Source organism: Epinephelus moara, chromosome 22 (genome assembly GCF_006386435.1).
Source record: "Epinephelus moara isolate mb chromosome 22, YSFRI_EMoa_1.0, whole genome shotgun sequence".
NCBI lineage: Eukaryota > Metazoa > Chordata > Actinopteri > Perciformes > Serranidae > Epinephelus > Epinephelus moara.
In genome coordinates, this window is record NC_065527.1 from 36,352,888 (window position 1) to 36,375,140 (window position 22,253).

General features: G+C 42.7%; 1 protein-coding gene across 1 annotated transcript in view; it reads left to right on the forward strand.

Annotated features, from left to right (window-relative positions):
• LOC126383469 (putative ferric-chelate reductase 1) overlaps positions 1–22,253 on the forward strand; it is a 285,727-nt gene that overhangs the window by 40,520 nt on the left and 222,954 nt on the right. Inside the window, exon 4 of the mRNA XM_050033980.1 lies at positions 14,932–15,029. Within this exon, the coding sequence (XP_049889937.1) occupies positions 14,932–15,029 (98 nt within the window). The remainder of the gene's footprint in view (positions 1–14,931; positions 15,030–22,253) is intronic.

The window sequence follows — 22,253 nt, forward strand, 5'->3', positions numbered from 1 at the left end:
ATTACTGTTAATTTATTATACTGATCTGTTCTGTACGACATCTATTGCACGTCTGTCCGTCCTGGAAGAGGGATCCCTCCTCAGTTGCTCTTCCTGAGGTTTCTACCGTTTTTTTCCCCGTTAAAGGGTTTTTTTGGGGGGAGTTTTTCCTTATCCGCTGCGAGGGATGTACAATATGTTGAAAGTATGTATTAATATCTGGCAGTATACATGTGTGGAGGAAGGAAATGATTCCTAGAGGATTGCAAATCAAAAAGTTCCCATCCTTTGGTCACGACAACCCTGACTTCAAACAGAAATGGGAAGCAATTTTAAATAAGTGCTCACTGGATTTGATTCTGTTGTTGACTGAGGAATCCAAACGCCAAAAGGATTCCCTAAATGCAGATATTGAGAGCATTAAGGCTGATATTGACCGTTTGGCATCAGAGTATCAGAAGCTTCCATTTGAAAACAAACTGAAAGAGGACATTGACAAACTGCATGGTTTTTTGAGACGCAAGAAACTGGAAAAATTCAACAGAGACAGTGATGACTACAAGGGAGGTACATCTGTTTACTCCTGGACACACAGCAATGCAATGATGAGGAGGTTGGCACCAATCATCAGACAAATGATCCATCTGATTTTTTAGACATGCCATACAACACAAGGGGGGCAAGGGACGGAAGACGCGGAGCGGGAGGAAGAGCAAGACACACAGCCCATTCTCAACACCAGTTACTGCCCAGGACGCGCTCCAATAACCAGAACAGCACGCAGTGATGAACCTGTCGGACACGCCCCTTTCCAGTGAGTGCATCTCAGAGGCCGTTTACATGTGCACTGTGATTTTGATAAACGGAGACATCTTCTTTCGTTTGTGCCCTTCGTTTACACGCAAACGGAGATTTCTCCTCTGAAAAAGAGTCTTTCTAAAAACTCCGGCCAGAGTGGAGATTTTGGAAAACTCCGGTTGCGCATTTGCATGTAAACTGAGGTAAACGGAGATAAACGGAGTTATAGGCAGCCCACGTCACAGTATGCGCCGGAACTTGCGCCTGTGTAAAAAGTGCGACCTATGTTGCTATGGTGACAATGGATACATGGAAGGCTTGAGCTTCTCGTTACACTGCCACCTACAGGTTTGGCATGCTCTTGTGTATATATACACGGGTAAGTGTAAACGAAGATCTTTTTGAAAACGGAGACGGTGAAATGTCCGTTTATGAAAATAGCCGGCCACGTGTAAACGGCCTCTCAGCTTTGTCAAAAGGTTTGTCTTTTGCTCCCACCTACAGGGCTAATCAGTTCCAAATTAAAGTTGACTTGTTCAAATTTTATAGGAATATGCATCTAAAGATGTGGTATAAGCAAAGTCCTCATAATGCTATTGAAAGAACATCTCAAATACAGAAGGCCACTCCCAAACCTATGTTCAAACCTAAGTCAGCTTTTCACCCTGTCATTAACAATGTTAGTCTCAAGCAATCTTACCAAGCAAGAAAATGAAGCCATCACATGGATGTCGAAAAATGAAAATCTGATTGTTCGCAATGCTGATAAAGGAGGAGCTGTTGTTGTATGGGGGTGAGAAAAATATGAGCAAGAGGCCTACAGACAACTGAATAATACAGACTATTACTTACCTTTGTCCTGCAATCCCTTAGAGAATATGAAACAGGAATTGGCTTTTATTTTGGGAAATGCTAAAGAAAACAAGTGGATCTCCCAGCAGGAACATGACTTTCTCCTCCCTGCCTATCCCAGATTGCCAGTTTTTTATCTGCTGCTCAAAGTACACAAGGATCCCATCAACCCTCCAGGAAGACCCATTATCAGCAACACTGACTCCATCTCAGAGCCTGCTTCTAAGTATGTTGACCACTATATAAAGCCTTTTGTGTTCAAACTGCCCTCATTCCTAGAAGATACCACTGACACACTTAACAAGCTATCTGAACTCATAGATATTGGTCCTTGTTATATGGTCACCATGGATTTAGAATCACTTTGTACCAACATTGTACATCGTGAAGGTTTAGAGGCTTTACAACATTACCTTCAGCTCAGACCAGAAGAAATTATGCCCCCTACTGATTTTCTTGTGCAGCTGACAGAGTGGACACTAAACAACAATGTTTTCCTCTTTCAGGATAAACTTTACCGGCAACAAAAAGGCACTGCTATAGGGGCATGTTTCGCTCCCAGTTATGCCAATTTATACCTTGGACGGTTGGAGGAGCTTCACATACTCTGTCCTGCAAACCCTTTCTATGAGAAAATAAAGTGGTATGGGAGATACATTGATGACATTTTGTTGTTGTTCTTTGGATCTGAACAAACAAAGAAAAGTCCGTACACTTCAGCTCCCTTTTTAGGTCCATTTATTCCATCATCATGGAGTGACGTTTCGGGCCACAGGTGCCCTTCTTCAGACTGAAAAATACCGCTGAGGACGCCATTTTTAAAGCTCCACACAGGTCACGTGACCAATAAGACCGTGATAATAGAACATAGAAAAAGATAACACTATACACAGCACAAAAGAAATAAACATCAGGCTGTAAGGCCATCATACTCAGTTGGCTAAATGTATAGAGGCGCCTCTATAAAATATTCAGTACTTGGGATGATGAAAAGATACATTTTTTAGAAAATCAGTTATCATGTTTAGTACACCAACATTTTTTATAAACATTTTTTACCACCTTTTTAGTGTTAATAATCCAGGTGAAAGAACATGGTCAAGCAAGTATATAGGTATACACATATAAACACACATAGTGCATAGGAGGACACAGAACGCAGCAGTACAGGCCAGTATAAGTTAACACCAATTATTTTGTACCAAATGTTTTGCAAGCAGCTCAGAGTCCAATGCTCATACACAAAAGTTCAGAGTCCAATGCTCCCACAAGAGCAATACAGAGTCCAATCTCAGTCCAGAAGCTCACATAGTTAGTAGTCACAAAAAAGGTTTGATGTTAAAGTCCTCATTGAGCCCCTTAGGTGACAGAGTGTCTAGTGTATAAATCCAGTACAGTTCCCTTTTTAAGAGGAGGGTGTCTACATCCCCTCCTCTCCGACGGCATTTCACAGTTTCAATACCAATGTACCTGAGAGAAGACAGACTGTGTCTGGCCTGTGTGAAATGAACTGCCACTGGGCTAGAGGGGTCATGGTTGTGAATGGCGCACCGATGTTCTGTGATCCTGGTTTTTAAAGGTCTGGTAGTTTTTCCAATATATGATAGACCACAGGGGCACTGTAACATGTATATGACATTTTTCGTTTTGCAGGAGATGACGCCTTTAATAAAGAACTTCCTACCCGAGTGAGGATGGTTGAAAGTGTGAGTTTTGTATGTGGAGTTGCATTGCTGACAGTTTCCGCAGCGGTAGTTTCCAGGACGTAGCTGAGTGAGAAAGTGTGAGGGGGCCAAGGGGGGTCGGTCCGACCTCACCAACATGTTGTGAAGGTTGGGGGGTCTTTTATAAACCACTCAAGGGGGATCTTTGAAGCAGCCCTGTAATGAAGGGTCCTTGCTGAGAATATGCCAGTGTTGTTTGATGCTTTTCTCAATTTCCTTCCCCACAGGTGAATATTGAACACAACAGACAATTTTTGTATCAGGTTTTTTTGTCCTTACGGTGTTAAGGCACTCAGTTTGGGAGATAGTGTCAAACCTAGCGGTGGCACTGTTGATCCACTTCTCCTTGTACCCTCTCGCTCCTGATAGTCTGAATCACTGCTGCAGATCCGTCTGATGCAATTAAAATGAGATAAGGGGAGGTTCTTTTTCAAAGGTGTGGGGTGCTATGAGCTACCATGAAGTAGTGAGTTTCTGTCAGTGTTTTTGCAATATAAATTGGTCCTCAAAATGTTGCCCTCCTTTATCAACAAAACATCCAAAAAGTTCATTTTTGAGCATCCATCTCTAGGGAGAATTTCAAATGCTCACTTTTATTGTTCATGAAATTGTGAAATTCCATCAGTTGTGTGTCCGTACCGGTCCAAACAAAAAAGATGTCACCCAGATACCATTTCCAGTGAGATATGTGGTGTAAAAAAGGGTTGAGTTCAGGATTGAAAATCACCTCACGTTCAAAAAGTCCAACGTAGAGAGAAGCAAAGCTGGGTGACATTTTTGATCCCATCGCAACTCCAGACACCTGGAGATAGAAATCAGTACCAAATAAGAAATAATTAGACGTGAGTACACATTCTATCAGGTTCAGAATACATGATGTTTTTGGACTCTGTGTGTCTCTTTTCTCCAGAAAAAACTCAGCAGCTCGTAGACCCCCCCCTCAAACGGTACATTGGTGTACAATGATTCAATGTCCATTGTTACTAAGTACTGTTGTTCATTAGACATTTGAATAGATTTAACGGTTTTCAAAAAGTCCATAGAGTCCCTCGTGTAGAACGGCAGTGATATAACTAAAGGTTGCATGAAGTAATCAACAAAAGCCGAATTTTTTTCAGTTAGGGAACCTATAGCTGCCACTATTGGTCTTCCAGGGGGGGGTGTCCACATAGTTTTTATGGAAACCAAGGTTTCATCATTTTTAATGGCTCTCAGTTCATCCCATTGTTGTTTTGTGAGGTTATTTCTTCCTTTGTACTCTTTACTCTTGTTTAAGACAGTAGAAACATCCCTTTCAACTAGTCTGCAATAGGTGTCTAGGGATGGATTCCTATATTTAGGAGGTGTAAAGTAAGATTTACCTCTGAAGTGGGAGCGGGTAGGTTCAGTGTGTGTTTCCGAGCTGCTTGCAAAATCCATATTGTCCGTGGAGGGTCCCCCTGCGGGCAGCGGAGGGGGGAAGAGACAGCGTTGGTAGGCCCGTGTGTAGGAGTGGGCTCAGTGTGGCCACTAAAAAATGCTTTTAATCTCAGAGTGCGAAAAAATCTTTGCATATCAATGTGTGTGGCAAATTCATTACATTGAGTGGTAGGGACAAAAGATAAGCCTTTAGAGAGTGTGGATAGACAAGTGTCGGAAAGGGACCTACTGGACAGGTTAATGACATTCATGTCTGATTCCGGTTCACAGAGCAGGTCTGGTAAGGATCTCTTGTTCTTCCCCCGCCGACATTTCCCCTTGTGCGGCCGCGAGGAGCTCTTCCTTCTAAAAAAGGTTGTCCCCGCTGTGAAGTTTGGCTGGAGTCCGAGTCACGGGAGGAGAAAGAGGAATGCAGTGTCTTGTTGTTGGGGTATCTCCTGTGTGCTTGACGTCTGTTCCTGTTTCTGGAAAGATCCGTGTCGTTTTTCAGGCGCCACTTGTAAACAGCGCCCCCCTCGTAGTCCACCCTGTCTCGTTCAAACTTTTTCTTTTTGTTAAGTTTTATCTCCTTGTCCAGTTCTTGTTTGCGTCTTTCACATTCCTGAAGTAATTTGTCCAAATTAATGTTCTCTGGATCTGAAAATGAACTGTTACAATTTCATAAATATGTCAATTCTCTCTATGAAAACCTCAAATTGAGTATTGAATACTGTAAAACAGAAATCTACGGAAGCGCATTGCATTCACTGGATAAAAAAAAATTAGACACCTTATTATGAGAAAAGATCTCGTAATTACGAGATCAGGATCTCGTAATTATGAGATCAGGAATGGTGCCACATTAGCCACTGCTTCGCTCAGAACCACATACTGCACATCCACGAAGGGGGGTCGGAACTACTATAACCAGCTGCCCCTCAGGTGCTGACGAGTAACGTGACCACTAACTTGTCCCCAAACGAACGCATGTTTCGGTTAGGCCTATGTGTTTCACTAACGTTCTTTATGTATTATGAAGAATGTCAGACTGGCCAATCAGTGGCAGAGTTGGGCCCGGAGTCACAAACAGCGCATTTCGACTGACACAGAACCAAATCGTCAGAACACTGGCACGGTGCCGGTTCCCGAACCTAATTAAGTAGGCTACTTACAACGGTATGAAAGACAATCTGACATTTTGTTTGTTGTTGGTTATTTCTTTAAAAAACTACGACTTTATTCTTGTAATATTATGACTTCAATCTCATTAAATAACGACTTTAATCTCATAATTCGACTTTATTCTCGTAATATTATGACTTTTTCTCAGTTATGACTTTATTCTCGAAATCTCCTAATTTTTTTTTCTTCAATGTGGCCCTAATACTCCGTCGTAAATCTCTGATTCAATTTGAAAGCTATTTCTCAAGACAAGTTCTGTAATTACCTTGTCCGCTTTTATATCTTAACAGGAGCTGGCCACTACCGCGGTGCTGAAACTAAATCAATCGATGTCAGGCACATCGATCACCCACCACTTCATCAGCGCATAAGTCACACACAGCCTACTTATTTTTCGTCTTATTATTATTTTTCTTCCGCCAGATATCGGTGCGTAACTTGTGCCACAGCTCTGAGTGCACACAGGGTCTTCATAAAACATAGATTCAAGATTCAATATGCACAATAGTTTCCCTGCAGAATGAAATTCGTTCTTTTCTGTCACCAGTTAACGCCAAACAATATAAATCTGAAGTATGAAATAGATCAAAATATATACAGTGCCCACTGTTGTCCTTGCTTAGTGTAATACTCTGTCGTAATTTACAATATATACACATTATAATAAAGATATGGGATATAGTCAAGATGGCGCCACCCGAGTGGCAGCTGGTTACAGTAGTTCTGACCCCCCTTCGTGGATATGCAGTATGTGGTTCTGAGCAAAGCAGTGGCCAATGTGGCACCTTTCCTGATCTCATAATTACGAGATCTTATCTCGTAATTACGAGATCCTGATCTCGTAATTACGAGATCTTTTCTCGTAATTACAAGATCCTTATCTCGTAATTACGAGATAAGGTGTCTAATTTTTTTTTTTTTTTATCCAATGAATGCAATGCGCTTCTGTAGAAATCAACTTCCTGGATTTATTTTAAAAAGACTGACTGAGAATGGCTCACTTCACACTACCATCTACAGAAAAAGTTCGGATTGCAACACAATTCTCAGGGCGGACAGTTTTCACCCCCCCAGTTTGATCAAAAATATTCCCTTTGGACAGTTTCAAAGGCTGCGTCGCATTTGTGACAAAGATGATGATTTTGAGGAGAAGGCTATGGAGATGCATGCTAGGTTTCAACAAAGGGGATACAGGCCCAGTCTGCTAAATCAGTCTCTCAACAAAGCCAAATCTCAGGAGAGAAAAAGGCTCCTCAAACAGTCTCACAGGCCTCAAAACACCAAACAAATATACTTGTCACCCAGTACAGTCGAGAAGCGGCTCAGGTCAAGGAAATCATAAAACGCAATTGGAGCATTATTGAAAGTGATCCTGCTCTCTGTGAAGTGTTTACAGAGACCCCAGCCTTCTCCTACAGACGAGCACCTACCCTAAAGGATAAATTGGTATACAGTGACCTGGCTCCCTTAACCAAGCCTAGCTGGTTCCCCAGACCCACAGGCAACCATCCATGTGGGAACTGCAACTTTTGTCGTCACATTGTGAAAACTAACACATCTAAAGACACTAATACACCCAGGACATACCACATTCATCCATTCATCAGTTGTAACACTACACATGTTATATACAGGTTGGAGTGTGAGTGTGGTTGTTTTTATGTGGGGCGCACTAAACGCAGACTGAGGGACAGGGAGTCTGAACATGTTTATGCCATCAGGACTTCAAATGACAAATATCCCATGGCTAAACATTACAGACAGGCTGGTCATGGTGTAGCAGCTGTAAGTCGGTTGACACAGGCTGAAGGACACCAGTTTGTCAGGATCTGCAGTTTATTCTCTATATAAAGTAGCACAGTACACACATACACAGCTACAGGCTCCATCAGTCTCCATCACAACAGCTTCCAAAGTTTTTTTTCCCCTTTGTGTGTGTTCCAGTAAAATAAAATAAAATAAAATAAATAAAATATTGCCACAAATAAAATGTATGCACATTAACAACTGTATGTATTTCTTCAGAGTAAAAACAAAAAATTAAAAATGCATATTGAATAGAAACCTTATTCCCTTTTACTAAACTAGGCTACTACTTCAATATGAATGCAGTCCAAGTGACACAGAACTTTTATGCACAACAATTAAATTATTACACATAACAATACTATAACGCACCTATAGAAAGTAGCACAGGGGCAGTCAGTACACACATACACAGCTACAGGCTCCGTCAGCCTCCTGCAGCGAGTCAGAGGACATGCAAATTAGGCAAAATCTCTGACGGATTTAACACAAAAAACGGCCGTCTTACAGACCAAAAACATCAACAAAAATTCAGAAATATGTCAACAAATGTATACTACTACGTTTCATACAGTTTAAGCCACAACAGATTAATATTATGCATGCTAACTCAGGAAGAGCACCAAAACACGTCTTACCATCACAACAGCTTCCAAAGTTTTGCCGGGAAGCTGTGCCTACGTCACTCGTGCATGTTTTGTGTGTCGCTAATTAAGGCCCCCCCTGCTACAACAGGTGAAATGGAACTATGCAGACACTGAATAAAGTGTACTACACAAAAAAATAACAGAAAGGTTTTGAGAATGTTCACCCAAAATAAAAATAATATGAACAAAATATTAGCTCAGCTACATACTCCCTGCTGAACTTCTCAAAACTGCTCTAGTACAGGTTAGTAGCTGAATCCTGGGTAATACTAGCACAGCTTATTATTCTCTAACGTACATCTTTACATTCGACATAAGCGTCTCCCAGTTAAAAGGGAAAGTGAGTATAAAGAAGTTGGCCAGACTTCTAATATCCACTTGCTGAAGAAAGTGCCCTATACACAATCTCATACTGATAACTATAGATAGAATAGATAACTGTTACCCTAACTTTGAGCTTACTCAAAAGACTGCACATTCACAAGGAATTTAGGACTATCCTAGTGACATAACAACCTGGTTGTTACCTACAAAAATAGTCTAGAGTCTTGGCAAAACCACTGATCATGTTGCTGGCTTGTGCGTTTCTCTGCGTCATGTTCTGGATCAATCTGTTAACTGGCTTTACCACTCTGCCTACTCTTGTCCTGATGTGGCCAACTGAACTGCTTGGTGGTGGTCTGTCAGGTTCTAAGGCTGCCTCAGTGGTGCTTCCTTTAGCTACTTGACTCTCTGGATGACTGTGCTTAGTTTTAACTGTTCCCCACCGCACTTAGTCTCAGCCTCACTGCTGTTGTCTCTGTCTATTTCAGTGTGCAGGTTTGTCTCATCTCCGGTATTCTCTATGGCATGAACATCTGGCTCAGCATCAGTACTTGAATCCACGCCAACACTGCCACTTGCCTGTGGCTTCTGAATGTCTGATTCAGGATCAAGGGTCACCACTTGAAGGGTTTCAGGGGGTGCTATTCTCTCTCTGGAGAATGTCCTGAGGAAGTAGTCTCTACTACCCAGCTAGCAGTGCGTTCTGACCGGTCAAACTCAGACTCAATCACTAGGAGGCTTCCATTTACCTCACTGTATTCTTGACTTGCCTCAGAGCCACTGTCAAAAGATGACACCGTTTCATAATCCATCTCCACTGGCAGGAAGTTGGCTTGCAAAAGCAGGTTTCTGTGGACAACTCTCTCTTGTCCAGTGCCTTGGTGTCTGATGCGGTAAATGTGGCACCTTGAGTCTTTAGAGACTACTGTGTAGAGTGTAGATTCCCACCTGTCAGCTAGTTTTCTGCGACCGCGTCCACCCTTGTTTGCCACGAGAACCTGATCTCCCTCTTCAATGTCTGTGCCTTTCATACCTTTGTTGTACAAGTCTGCTTGGCGCTGCTGACTGGAACTGGCATTGACTTGGGCCAGTGTAAGGACTTCCCAGAGGTCATCCCTCATTCTCTTGACGTAACTGTCATAGTCTGTGATGTCGCTGTCTGTCTCCACACTGTGGAACATAACATCCACTGGCAGTCTGGGGATCCATCCATACATTAAATAGAATGGAGCATGTGCAGTTGACTCATGAGCTGTACAATTATAAGCAAAAGTCAGTGTCTGCAGCATTTGTGGCCATCTCTGCTTATCCCTGGGGGGTAATGCTTTGATCATGTTCCCTAAAGTTCTGTTGAATCTCTCGGTGTGGCCATTCCCCATGGCGTGATACAGGGTTGTCCTTGACTTTTGACCAGCACTCTGCAGCAACTCCTGAATCAACTGACTTTCAAAATTTGCGCCCTGGTCTGAATGGATCCTCTGTGGCAATCCATAGATGCAAAAGTATCTATCCCACAGCTGGCGTGCGACTTGTTTTGCTGACTGGTAGGAACATTTGAAGGCATGGGCCATTTTAGTTAAGTGGTCCGTTACCACTAACACATCCACACTCCTTCCATTGGAGTCCTCAGCAGACCAGAAATCCAGGTAGACAAGCTTCAAGGGGCTTGTGGTCTTGATACTTTCAAGTGGAGCTCTCCCCTCAGGCTCCAGTGTCTTGCTAACAACACAGCGCTTGCAGATTTTCACATATTCTCTGGCATCGCATTCCATTTCAGTCCAGAAGAACCTCTGCCTCGTCAGGTGCAAGGTCCTGCTCTGACCCTGATGGCAGGCATCGTCCTGGACACCATGCAGAACATCGTTGACCAAGGAGGAGGGTACAATGTACTGATGCCGCTTTTTTCCAGTTAGTGAGTCCTTACTCACCCTGTATAGGATGCCATTAAGCATACTCAATTTCTGCCACTGCTTCAGGGTTTTGAGTACCTTTAATGACAGTCCAGCTCTCTCTCTTCTTGATGGCCGTCTCCCGCGGGTAACGAACAAAATGACCTGCGACAGTGTGGCATCCCTTTCCTGTTCATCCTGGAGCTTTTGGAGTGAGAAGACAGGCAGAGTGTCTTGGCCTGGTGGGACTAGCTTCTCCAGGTCTTGAGCAAGCCAAGAGACCACCCTTTGCCTGGGACGTTGATCCCACTCAACATGACCTGCCAGGACTGCAGATACTTCGCCATCAGTCAGAGAGTGATGTTCCAAGTTCCCTGGTGGAGGTGGGCATTCAACATTCTGGTGGTTGGCACCGACTCTGAACACCTCCTGAACTATACTCTCTTGAACTTGTTGCGACTCTTCCAACAGCGCTTTATATGACTCCTTCATAAGCCTCTGACAGACAGGGTTTTGGACAAAGGGTTGCCTGCTCAAGGCATCAGCAACGACGTTCTTACTGCCAGGTATGTACTTGATGCTGAAGTTGTATGGTGACAACTTAGCTACCCATCTTTGCTCACATGCGTCGAGTTTAGGTTTCGTGAGAATGTAGGTTAGCAGATTATTGTCCGTCCAAACAGTAAATGTGTGTCCCTTTAGCCAGTGGCTAAATTTGTCACAAACGGACCACTTCAATGCCAAAAACTCCAGGCGATGAGCAGGATAGTTGGTCTGAGCACGGGTGAGCGCCTTGCTGGCGAAGGCGATGGGGCGTGCTTTACTTTCGTCATCCTGAATCTGGGATAATACGGCGCCCAAGCCATCCTGAGAGGCATCTGTGGACTGAAGGAATGGTCGGCTGAAATCAGGGTGTGCAAGTACAACAGACTCCAAGAGCGCAGTTTTCAACTGTTCAAATGAGCTCCGATGCTCCTCTGTCCAGTCGTTTGGATGTAAATTCTTGAATACAGCAGCACCTCTTGCATTTCCCCTTTTTCCTGTTGGTGTGGCAGTCAGTGCAGACAACGGCTTCACTATGCGAGAACAATTGTGTATGAACTGCTGATAATACATGACCATACCGAGAAATGATTTAATCTTTCTTTGAGAAGGCGTAGCTCCATCTTCTATCATTAAGTCAGACTCTGTCATGGAGGCAATAGCCTTCACCTTATCAGGGTCGGTTGACACACCCTCTTCATTCACAACGTGCCCCAAGAATCTTACACTTCTCCTCAGTAACTGACATTTTTTGGGGGCCAGCTTTAATCCATGGACATGCAGTCTGCTGAAGACTGTTTCGAGCCTCCTGAGGGCTTCAGCTTCATTAGGGGCATACACGAGCACATCATCCAAGTAGCAGAGCAGTGTCATGAAATTCTGATCGCCAAATATGCCCATCATGAGGCGCATGAAGCTTGCAGGATTGTTACATAGGCCTTGAGGTAACCTATTGAACTCATAGAGCCCCATGGGTGCGGTGAATGATGTCAGCTTTTTGTCTTCCTCTGCCATGGTGATGTTATAAAAACCAGAGGTGAGATCCATTGCACTGAATATGGCACTGCCTCCCAGAGCTGCCAAATAGTCAGACTGATGGGGCAAAGGATGTACATCCTTGATTGTGCGTGCGTTCAGCCAGCGATAGTCCACGCATATTCGGAGATCCCCATTCTTTTTCCAAACAAGCATTAGTGGGGATGCCCACTCACTGCTGGACTTCCAGATGATCATCTCTGTGAGGACCTGTTGGAGTTTGTGGTACTCCCCTGGTGGGACGCGCCAGTAGGGGAGTCTGAACGGACGTTCATCAGACAGATGTATGGGATGGACAAAGTCCTTAGTCAGCCCACAATCAAGTTTGCTCCTTGAAAAGACGTCTTCATACTTGCGGATCAGTCACTGCAACTCACATGAATCAATGTCCAAACCGTCCAGTCCCAGTTCATGCAGAGTGTTATAAAACTGGGACAAGGAGGGTGATCAGGGCTGTTAGCTGCTTCATCAAGCACTGTTTGACTCTGCACTCTGACTTCTGCGGCTGACATTTGCTCAGGGGTTACATCCAGATCCTCAATGGCAATGCAGATGGACACGTCTGCCACCTTGGTGTGATGCTTTAAAGTGACAGCTTTGTCAGAGGTGTTCAAAGTCCTGACTGGTACCCATCTGTCGCCGTTCATGGATGCTACAGACCTGCAGATGATGATGTCTTTTTTGTGGAACTGTGCTTTAGATGGTTCAACCAGAATAGCACTGCCTTCAGAAAGCGGTGAGGCTGCAGGCAACTTGCCCCAAACCAGGTGCTCTTGGGAGAAGAGTGACTGCTTGAGCCAGTTTGACAGTCCCAATAAAATCTGGCATTGTGTCACCTCTCCACCTGTTGATGCCGGACAACATGTTGAGAAACTGCATTATCTCAGGTGCGTCTGTTGACTCAGGTTTGCACAAAACCTGCCAGAAGTGGGGAGACTGTTTGAACTGTTTTATGAGGTGTCTAATGACATTTGTGCCCAGAATCATCTGATCTTTCTGCCCAGGAACCACTAAGGCAGGCACACTGAATGTACATCCATACACTTCCACCTTCAGGTTGTGAATGCATTTGGGCCTGACTTGAGCTCCACCACAACCAACAAGCACAATATCAGGGTGAGTGCAACTGGGCTCTGATGCTAATCCAACATTCTTAAGCATCTGCTCAGCCTCTTCGCTAATGGTGCAGGCCATGGAGCCAGAATCCAGCAGAGCTTGCAATGAAACCTTATCATCCACCTGTGCATTGGTGTAGAACAGACTGTCAGATTTATCGAGCTGAGCAAAAAGTTTTGCCGGGAAGCTGTGCCTACGTCACTCGTGCATATTTTGTGTGTCGCTAATTAAGGCCTCCCCTGCTACAACAGGTGAAATGAAACTATGCAGACATTGAATAAAGTGTACTACACAAAAAATAACAGCAAGGTTTTGAGAATGTTCACCCAAAATAAAAATAATATGAACAAAATATTAGCTACAGTCAGCTACAATGGCAGCCACAAAACACTAAAAATCATGGTCATTGAAGTGGTCCCTACTTCTCGGAGGGGGGCGGGGGTGATTGTCTCAAGCGCCTTCTACAACGGGAAACGTTTTGGATTTTCCAACTGAAGGCCATGACATATCCAGGCCTCAACGAGGAAATTGATTATTCTCCTTTTTTATGATTATATTTCTTTGGCAGGGATCTAAACGGTGTATACATGCCTTATATTTAGCTTAGGTTATAAGGGTATTTTATTTCCTGGTATTGTCAGGGATAATGTGTTTATCTGTGTACTTTGATGCTTTTTTCTTTGTGTTTTTTTTTGTTTTGTTTTTTAATCTTTCACCTCATTTGGGTCACCTGTTTGTTCATATGCTCATGATGTCACTTCCTGGTATTACCTATATAGGTTTCACCTGTGTCCTCATGATTGATTTGTCACCCTGATGAAGGCTGTGTGCTGCAATGCGTAGGTGCATTTTATCTTTTACAATGTATTAGCCACTTCAAATAAAGGTTTTTTAATCTTTGGACCTCAAGAGTGCCTTGGTCACCTCCTTTTTTGCCATAAATATAATATGATTTTAAAATAAATCATAAATCTGAGTATCCCAATATCTTTCTAATGTTTAAATATCTGAAAGTTTTCCAAATGAGTTTCTTTTTTCTTTTTTTAATATTCTAGGTTGGAAATATGCAAATTAGGGGTCCAGATGCATCCAGACATAAAACAAAAGCAGTCAGATGTATTTCTTTCTTTTCTGATCAAAAAACATAGAATAGACACAAAGCTTGTATTTGTAGTCCATCTTTTTCAAAAGTTACAGCCGAAAAGGGTTTTAAGGTGGCAGCCATATTGGACTTTGCTGACATGGTCATCAGAATGCCAGTCTGCAATGCCATCCAGATTTCTTCTGCGTATATTAAGTTATACGTGTACTAAATTTAGTGCTTTTATCACAAACTAGAATTGTCTTGAGCTATGCAGCCCCACTTACTGTTAACATTAATTTATAAAAATTTTTTTTTTTTGTTTTTTGTGTTTTGCAACTTATGATAACTGGTCCTTCTCTGCTCAATACTGATACTAACTAACAACTACCAATATTCTTAACCTCAGTCACAATTAAACAATTAAGTAAACTGCAGATTTTGAGGCAGGCCCACATATTTAATTTTTTTTTAATGATTGAGACGCATACAAAAAATCATCTAAATATTAAATACCTTCCTTCTTTTTGCCCCTCTTTCTATGCATGTGTGTCCAGAACTCCGCTGTATCCCACACATCAGAATCTTCTAAGACCTCCATTCAGGTGACATGGAGATCAGAAGCATCAGAGGACGCAAAAAACATTCAGTTCCGGTAAGGTTGAATTAAACAATTCTGTTGAATTTTATTCCATTATTATTATTATTTTTTTCAACCTGTCTGCATTAGTGTTCATATCTTAGCGCCACAAAAGGGTGTAAGCTTTTTATGAAGATTGATGCACTGTTAATCTTGCAGTAAAGTATTTTATACCCATACTGTGCGTGGTTGTGACCGTCACCCACCCTCCCTGGAGACTAGCCTATCAGCCTTTATTGGAAAAACTTCCTAATATGAGCTAGAGAGGGCCGTGATACACCATAGTATGTCAAGGGGAAAGTAAGGGACAAGCAGGGGGCATTGAGGGACAGGTGCTTAAGTCCTGAGTTATATAGCGACAGTGCATGCGGAGAAGAAGGAGAAAAAAAACAAACAAACAGACGAACAAACAAAAAAAACAGGAGGAACAGGCAAAAAAAAAAGAAAAAAAAAAGAAGTCTATACTGAACACCAGAAATGTGAGAGTCCTGGTGGTGGAGGAAAGCCCGATTGTGGAGAAGAGTTGCCAGCGCAGTGTGGTAGGTCTGAGAAGCAACTGAGCCCCTTTTGAGTGATCCCATCGGTTCTTTGCGATGCGTCACGGAGCTGAAGTATCGAACATGCATGCGTGTATTTGAACCCTCCCAGTGTGTTTATGAAAACCATCACCAGGGTCCAGGGCCAATGTCCCAGCCCCGCGGGGGAAGGCGGGCGGCAAGGCACCACAAGGCCGCAGGAGCGCCCAGACTCGACGCCCAGGGAGCCGCAGAGGCCGCAGGACACCACGCGGGCCCAAGGACCCGGGGCGGCAATGGCTAGCCCCCCCAAAGAGCCAGAGACACACCCCAGATGGGCGGGGCAGGAAGGCCCGCCCACCCACCACCCAACGCAGACGGCTACAGCAGTTGTCCTGCTGTCCTGCAGCCTGTGCAGCCATAAGGCACCTGTAACCTGTTCCCATCTGTCCCCCAAGATGTAGGTGTGTGTGGTGCTTTAAAATTGGAGGACAGATAAGGATGGGTTGGGGGGCAGCATGGAGGGCTACAGGACACCACTGTCCCATAGCCTGCCCCAACGTGAAGCCCCACAATCCATCAGTGGTCTGCACCTCGAAGAGTGAATGTATGTGGTGCGTTAAAAGTGTGAAATGTGTGGTAAGTGCACTAAATGTGGTTTAGGAGGCCAGGCCAGTGTAGGCCCGGCCCGAGGGCTGGAGGGATGGATGAGAGGGGCTAGAAGGTGGTGCCAACCAGACCCCGGTGCCGCGAGGCCCCCAAAGCCCATGGACAGCGGGCCAGTTGGGCCCCAAGGAAACTCAACGGGCCCCCACCGAACCCCGCCTCCCAAGCAACCGCAGCGCCAGGCCCCTGCAACGGTCTCGACCTGGGTCGCACCGCCCGCAGCAAACTGACCCCCAGCAGAAGGACGAGGCACACCACCAGGATGCACGGACGACGAGCCCCACCCAGCCCCAGGAGCACAGGCCAACCCGCAACCCCACCAGTACCCCCCCAGACCGCCCCAGACCCAAAGCTGGACCCCCAGCCCGTCCGACCCGCCCCCCACCGCCGGCCGCACACCAACAGGCGCGGCAGCAGAACACCCCCCCACAGGCAGCACCCAGCCCCCACACCCGCCCGCAGCGGGGAGAGAGGAGCGGAAACAGCCACCCAGGGTGGACCGGCCACGCCGCCCCAGGCCCAGGGAACACAAGGAGACCCCGCCACCCCCAGGCACACAGCGCGAGCAGTCCAGACGCACCCGCCCCCCAGGGGAAACCGCCCGGCCCCGCGATCCCCCGCAGAGCCAGGGAGCAGGCCTGGATTCAAGGGAGAGAGGGTGCACCTAACACATGCTTAAGGCCTTGAATTCTGATGAACCGCTGTGGTAATATAGTATATTGTGGTGAGAGAGATAGAGGGATTAGGGGTTACATCATTAACAGAAACACATTACATATTACACAACAGTTTATCTTGAGTTGTAATATTTATATGTATAGGTGGCATATGCTCACAGGCTGAGTGGCACTATACAGACACGTTTAGTGAGTGGATGAATGGTGACCATTTTTCTGTAAAGTATGTTAATTGGTTTCTGTGGCTAGCAGATATTTTCTCCAGCGAAATATGTTCTGCAAGGAGATTCAGCCAATGGTTGATGTTGAGGGTCTGTTTATCTTTCCAATTAGAGACTGAGAGGAGCAGCTGATGTGTGGAGCTCCTGCCTAACTCCAACTGTTTTTAGCTATAATAGCATATTTTAAAATTTTAAAAGTTTTTAATTTTTGGGTACTCTCTTACTACTCATCTCAATCAACGTGGTCAGTGAGCCTAAAGCTGCGGATGGCTTTTACAATTGTGATATTCAGTGGATTTCTCTGCCTGGCCTTCTACCTCTGCTGTGAATCAGCCTGAGAAGCAGCACTGCTACTAGGCCTTCAAGGCCTAACTCCAGCTGAGGCCCAGCTACCTTCAGCTTGTTTCCATACTGGTCCAGCTCCAGCTCCAGCTGCAGCCCAGCACCCAGCAAATGCCCAGGCAATAACCATTGTGGCATATCTCCTGCAGCAGTGTGGCCTGTGTGTAGCCTGGATCTCCATCCTCAACACTGTGATCCATCCCCTTCTGCAGTGTGGCCTGTGTGTGGCCTGGATCTCCAGCCTCAACACTGTGATCCATCCCCTGCTGCAGTGTGGCCTGTGTGTGGCCTGGATCTCCAGCCTTAACACTGTGATCCATCCCCTGCTGCAGTGTGGCCTGTGTGTGGCCTGGATCTCCAGCCTCAACACTGTGATCCATCCCCTGCTGCAGTGTGGCCTGGATCTCCAGCCTCAACACTGTGATCCATCCCCTGCTGCAGTGTGGCCTGTGTGTAGATCCAGCTCCTGTCAAACTAACATCAGTGTGACTGGTAACGTGACTGGTTGGATTCTCTTGTTTAATCTTTGACTGTTTATCTGAAAAATGCCACCTAAAAAGTGTGAAGAGGATTTTGTTTCTCTCTCAACTGTACGTGACCTCTTGGATCAACAAAAAGCCTTCTATAAAGACCTAATTAAACAGTACAGGATCTCAAAAGGAGCCTAGAATACTCTCAAAAAGAAGTTGATGAGTTGAAAACCACTCTTGAGTCTTTGACATCTGGCACTATCAAACATCTTCAAGCCAACACAGAAGCTTTGAAAGCTGATAACAAACAATGGATGGCTTAAGTTGACTATCTGGAAAACCAGTCCAGGAGGAACAACATTGTAGTTGATGGCATCCTAGAATCACCTGATGAAAAATGGTCTGACTCAGAGAAAAAAATCAGAGAAATTCTTTATGGCAAATTGAATATTGACCAAAAGCACATTGAAATTGAGCGTGCACACCGTCTTGGGAAGCTGTTGAAGAGTGGTGATAAAAGACCAAGACCCATAATAGTCAAACTCTTCAGACACAAAGACAAACAGCTTATACTTTCAAAAGCAAACAAACTGAAAGGCTCACATATCTACATCAACGAAGATTATTCAGAGACTGTGCGTCAAAAACGAAAAGAACTGCTACCTGAGTTGAGAGCTGCAAGAGCAAGGGGGGAATGGGCCTATCTGAATTATGATAGACTCATAGTGCGACCCATGAGCGAGCGTCCAACGAGAGAGCGGCTCACTGGTTCAAATATGGAGGATGAACATTAATCTGTTGCCCAGGCACTCATGACCATGTCATCAGTTTGCTGTTTATCTTATGGCAGAACATGCTCCGTGTTCACCGTGGAAAAAACAATTGAAATTGTGTATTAATCTGTGTTCTGGTAGTGACCATCCAAATTTAACAAACAATATCAACTTGGTTTTTCATCCTTTTGAGCCACAGAATGACAAGGTCTTTAATATCTGCTTTAATCCTGATTTATTCTTTTCATCAGAATATGCACCAGCAAATGCTAACACATATGACAGGAAACAGTCTAATATTTATGATCCTTCTACATGTAGTTATTTTTCTGAAGACCAGTTTAACTCTTTCACTGCATCTTGCAGAGAGTCCAAAATCTTTTCTTCTCTCCATTTGAACATAAGAAGTCTCCCAAAAAACTATGATAAATTTTTCCATTATCTTTCATCACTGAACCATATTTTCTCTATAATTGCATTGACCGAAACTTGGCTTAATGATGAAATCCATTCACTTTTTAAATTCGATGGTTACACAGCCATTCACCAATATAGAGGGAGTAGAGGTGGAGGAGTCTCTCTCTATGTTCAAAACGATCTTGAATTCAAACAGAGATCTGACTTGGAAATGAAGTTTCATGGGTGTTATACTGAATGTGTTTTTCTTGAGGTGCAATCTGAGAAAAGAAAATTGATTGTAGGATGTATATATCGTCCTCCTAATACAGATATTAACAACTTTAATGAATGTCTTCTAGATATCTTGGAACTTGTCGACAAAGAGGGAAAACTGTGCTATTTATTAGGTGACTTTAATGTTAATCTTTTGGACAAGAACAAACAGCACATAGATGACCTTATAAATATATTGTCTTCAAATTATTTTTATCCCCTTATCTGCAAGCCCACAAGAATAACTAGCCTATCTTCTACACTGATAGACAATATTTTTACTAATGCTTTGACTGATGTCATAAAATCTGGTATCCTTTATACAGATATTTCTGATCATTTTCCTGTTTTTCAGTTTTCTTCTATACTCAACAAACAGTTTACAAAGAAATCAAACAGAACTTGTTTTAGAAATTTCAATGAAAATAACATTAACAACTTCTCAAGTTTATTAGCAAAGATGTCCTGGGAAACAGTGTATGAAGTTTCTGATGTGAATATGGCTTACAACAATTTTTATGCAAAATTTTATTCTGTTTTTGATAAATGTTTTCCTTTTATTTCTAAAGGCAAAGGAAGCTCCGCACACCTTAACAAACTATGGTTCACTGTAGAACTTAGGAAATCTGCTTCAAAGAAAAACAAGTTATATAGAAGGTATTTACAAAGCCCTAGTCCTCTAAATTGTGCTACATACAAAAATTATAGGAATAAATACAATCACTTTATTAGAAATGCTAAATGTAATTACTATAGTGATTTATTTACCCAATCATCAAATAATTCAAAATCTACATGGGATATTTTAAAAGAATTACTCAACAAGAAAAACTCCTCTACTCCATCCCAGGCTACATTTCAGGATGGCACGATAACAGAGCCTACACAAATTGCTAATAAATTTAATAATTTCTTCATAAATGTGGGACCACGTCTTGCAAAGCATATTGAAAATGTTCATGATTCTCCTTCTAACTTTATAAATGAAGGTTATCCTTCCTTAAACAATTTTGAACCAATAAAGCCTTCAGAAATACTTGAAATCATCAAGAACCTTAAAAACTCCTCTGCTGGCCATGACGAAATTACAGCCTATCTGATTAAAAAAGTTGCACCCGCAATTATTATTCCTTTAACATTTATTTTTTCTTTGTCACTTGAATCTGGTATTATTCCTCAAGATTTAAAACTTGCCAAGGTCATCCCACTGTTTAAAGCCGATGATCCATCTGTATTTTCGAATTATTGCCCTATATCAATTCTCCCTTGCTTTTCTAAGATACTTGAGAAGTTGGTATATGCTAGAATTTTGAAGCATCTGGATGCCAATAATATTTTGTATGAGCACCAATATGGTTTTAGAAAGAATTGTTCTACATATATGGCTCTCTTGCATCTTAGAGAAAAGATTTCAACTGCTTTCGAGAAAAATGAATACGCTCTAGGAATTTTCTTAGACTTATCAAAAGCTTTTGATACTGTGAATTATAGAATTTTATTATCAAAAATGTCTTGTTATGGTTTTAAAAATAAGGTTCTGCAATGGGTTGAAAATTATTTGCACAACAGAGAACAATATGTCATTTTTAATGATGAACTGTCACAGCGGGATGTTCTGAAATGTGGAGTTCCACAAGGGTCCATTTTTGGTCCTTTGTTGTTTTTGATATACATTAATGATTTACCAAAAGCGTCGAGTATTTTGTCACCTATCTTATTTGCTGATGACACCAATCTCTTTGCTACTGACAGTAATATTGATTCACTTATTGATAAGGCAAATTCTGGGCTCACTCAATTTGCTCAGTGGTTTCAGTTAAATAAATTATCACTTAATGTCAAAAAATCTAATTTCATCATCTTTAAGAACAAGAATAAGAATTACAATCCAGAAAAAACTAAAATTTATATTAATAACAACTTACTTTCCAATGTTTCATCAGCAAAGTTTTTAGGTGTCAATATTGATGAGAAACTTTGTTTTAAGAATCATTGTGAATTTGTGTGCAAGAAGGTCTCAAAATCCTTAGGTATCATAAAAAAGGTTAAACCCTATTTAAAAATAAGTACTTTATTAACCTTGTATGACAGCTTAATTTATCCTCATATCTCTTATTGCAATTTAATCTGGGCTAGCACTTATCCTTCTTACTTACAACCAATTCATAGACTCCAAAAATCCTTTGTAAGAATTGCTACTAACTCTCTAAATTTAGCTCCATCCACACCTCTGTTTAAAAAATTACAAATACTAACAATCTACGATGTGAATAAGTATCAAACAGGAATCTTGATGTACAAAGTCATATGTTTTCCATTTTCTTTACCCAAGCATTTTCATAATTATTTTGAGTTTAATTCTTATTATCATTCTTATTCCACAAGAAAGAGGAATGATTTGCATATCCCCTTCTGTAGAACCGCTGTTGCAAAATTTTCATTTATCTACCAAGGTGTTGTGCTGTGGAACAGTTTAAAACATCTAAGTGAAACATGCTCAACATTATCTGCATTTAAAAGAAGGCTGAAGCAGAGTTTAACGATTTTTTAACACATTTGTGTTTTTCGTTTTATTCTTATTTCATTCAAATATATCTTTGGACTATTTAATTGTATTCTCAGGTATCATATGATTCTGAGATATCATTTATTGCATTAATTTGAGTGTGTGTGTGTGTGTGTGTGTGTGTGTGTGTATAAGCTCAGACGTAAGCCTATGTCCGAAGCTTATATAGTTTTGTAATTGTTATTTGTTAGGAGGGGGGGCCGCTTGTAAGCCCATTATCAAAGGTCAATTGTCGTCAGGTCACCAATTAAGCACAGGTTGGGAGATAATGGGATCCTGCAGTCCAAAATGGAGGAGAGTTTTTGAGTGACTGTTGACCAGAAGTGCTGGACGGGTG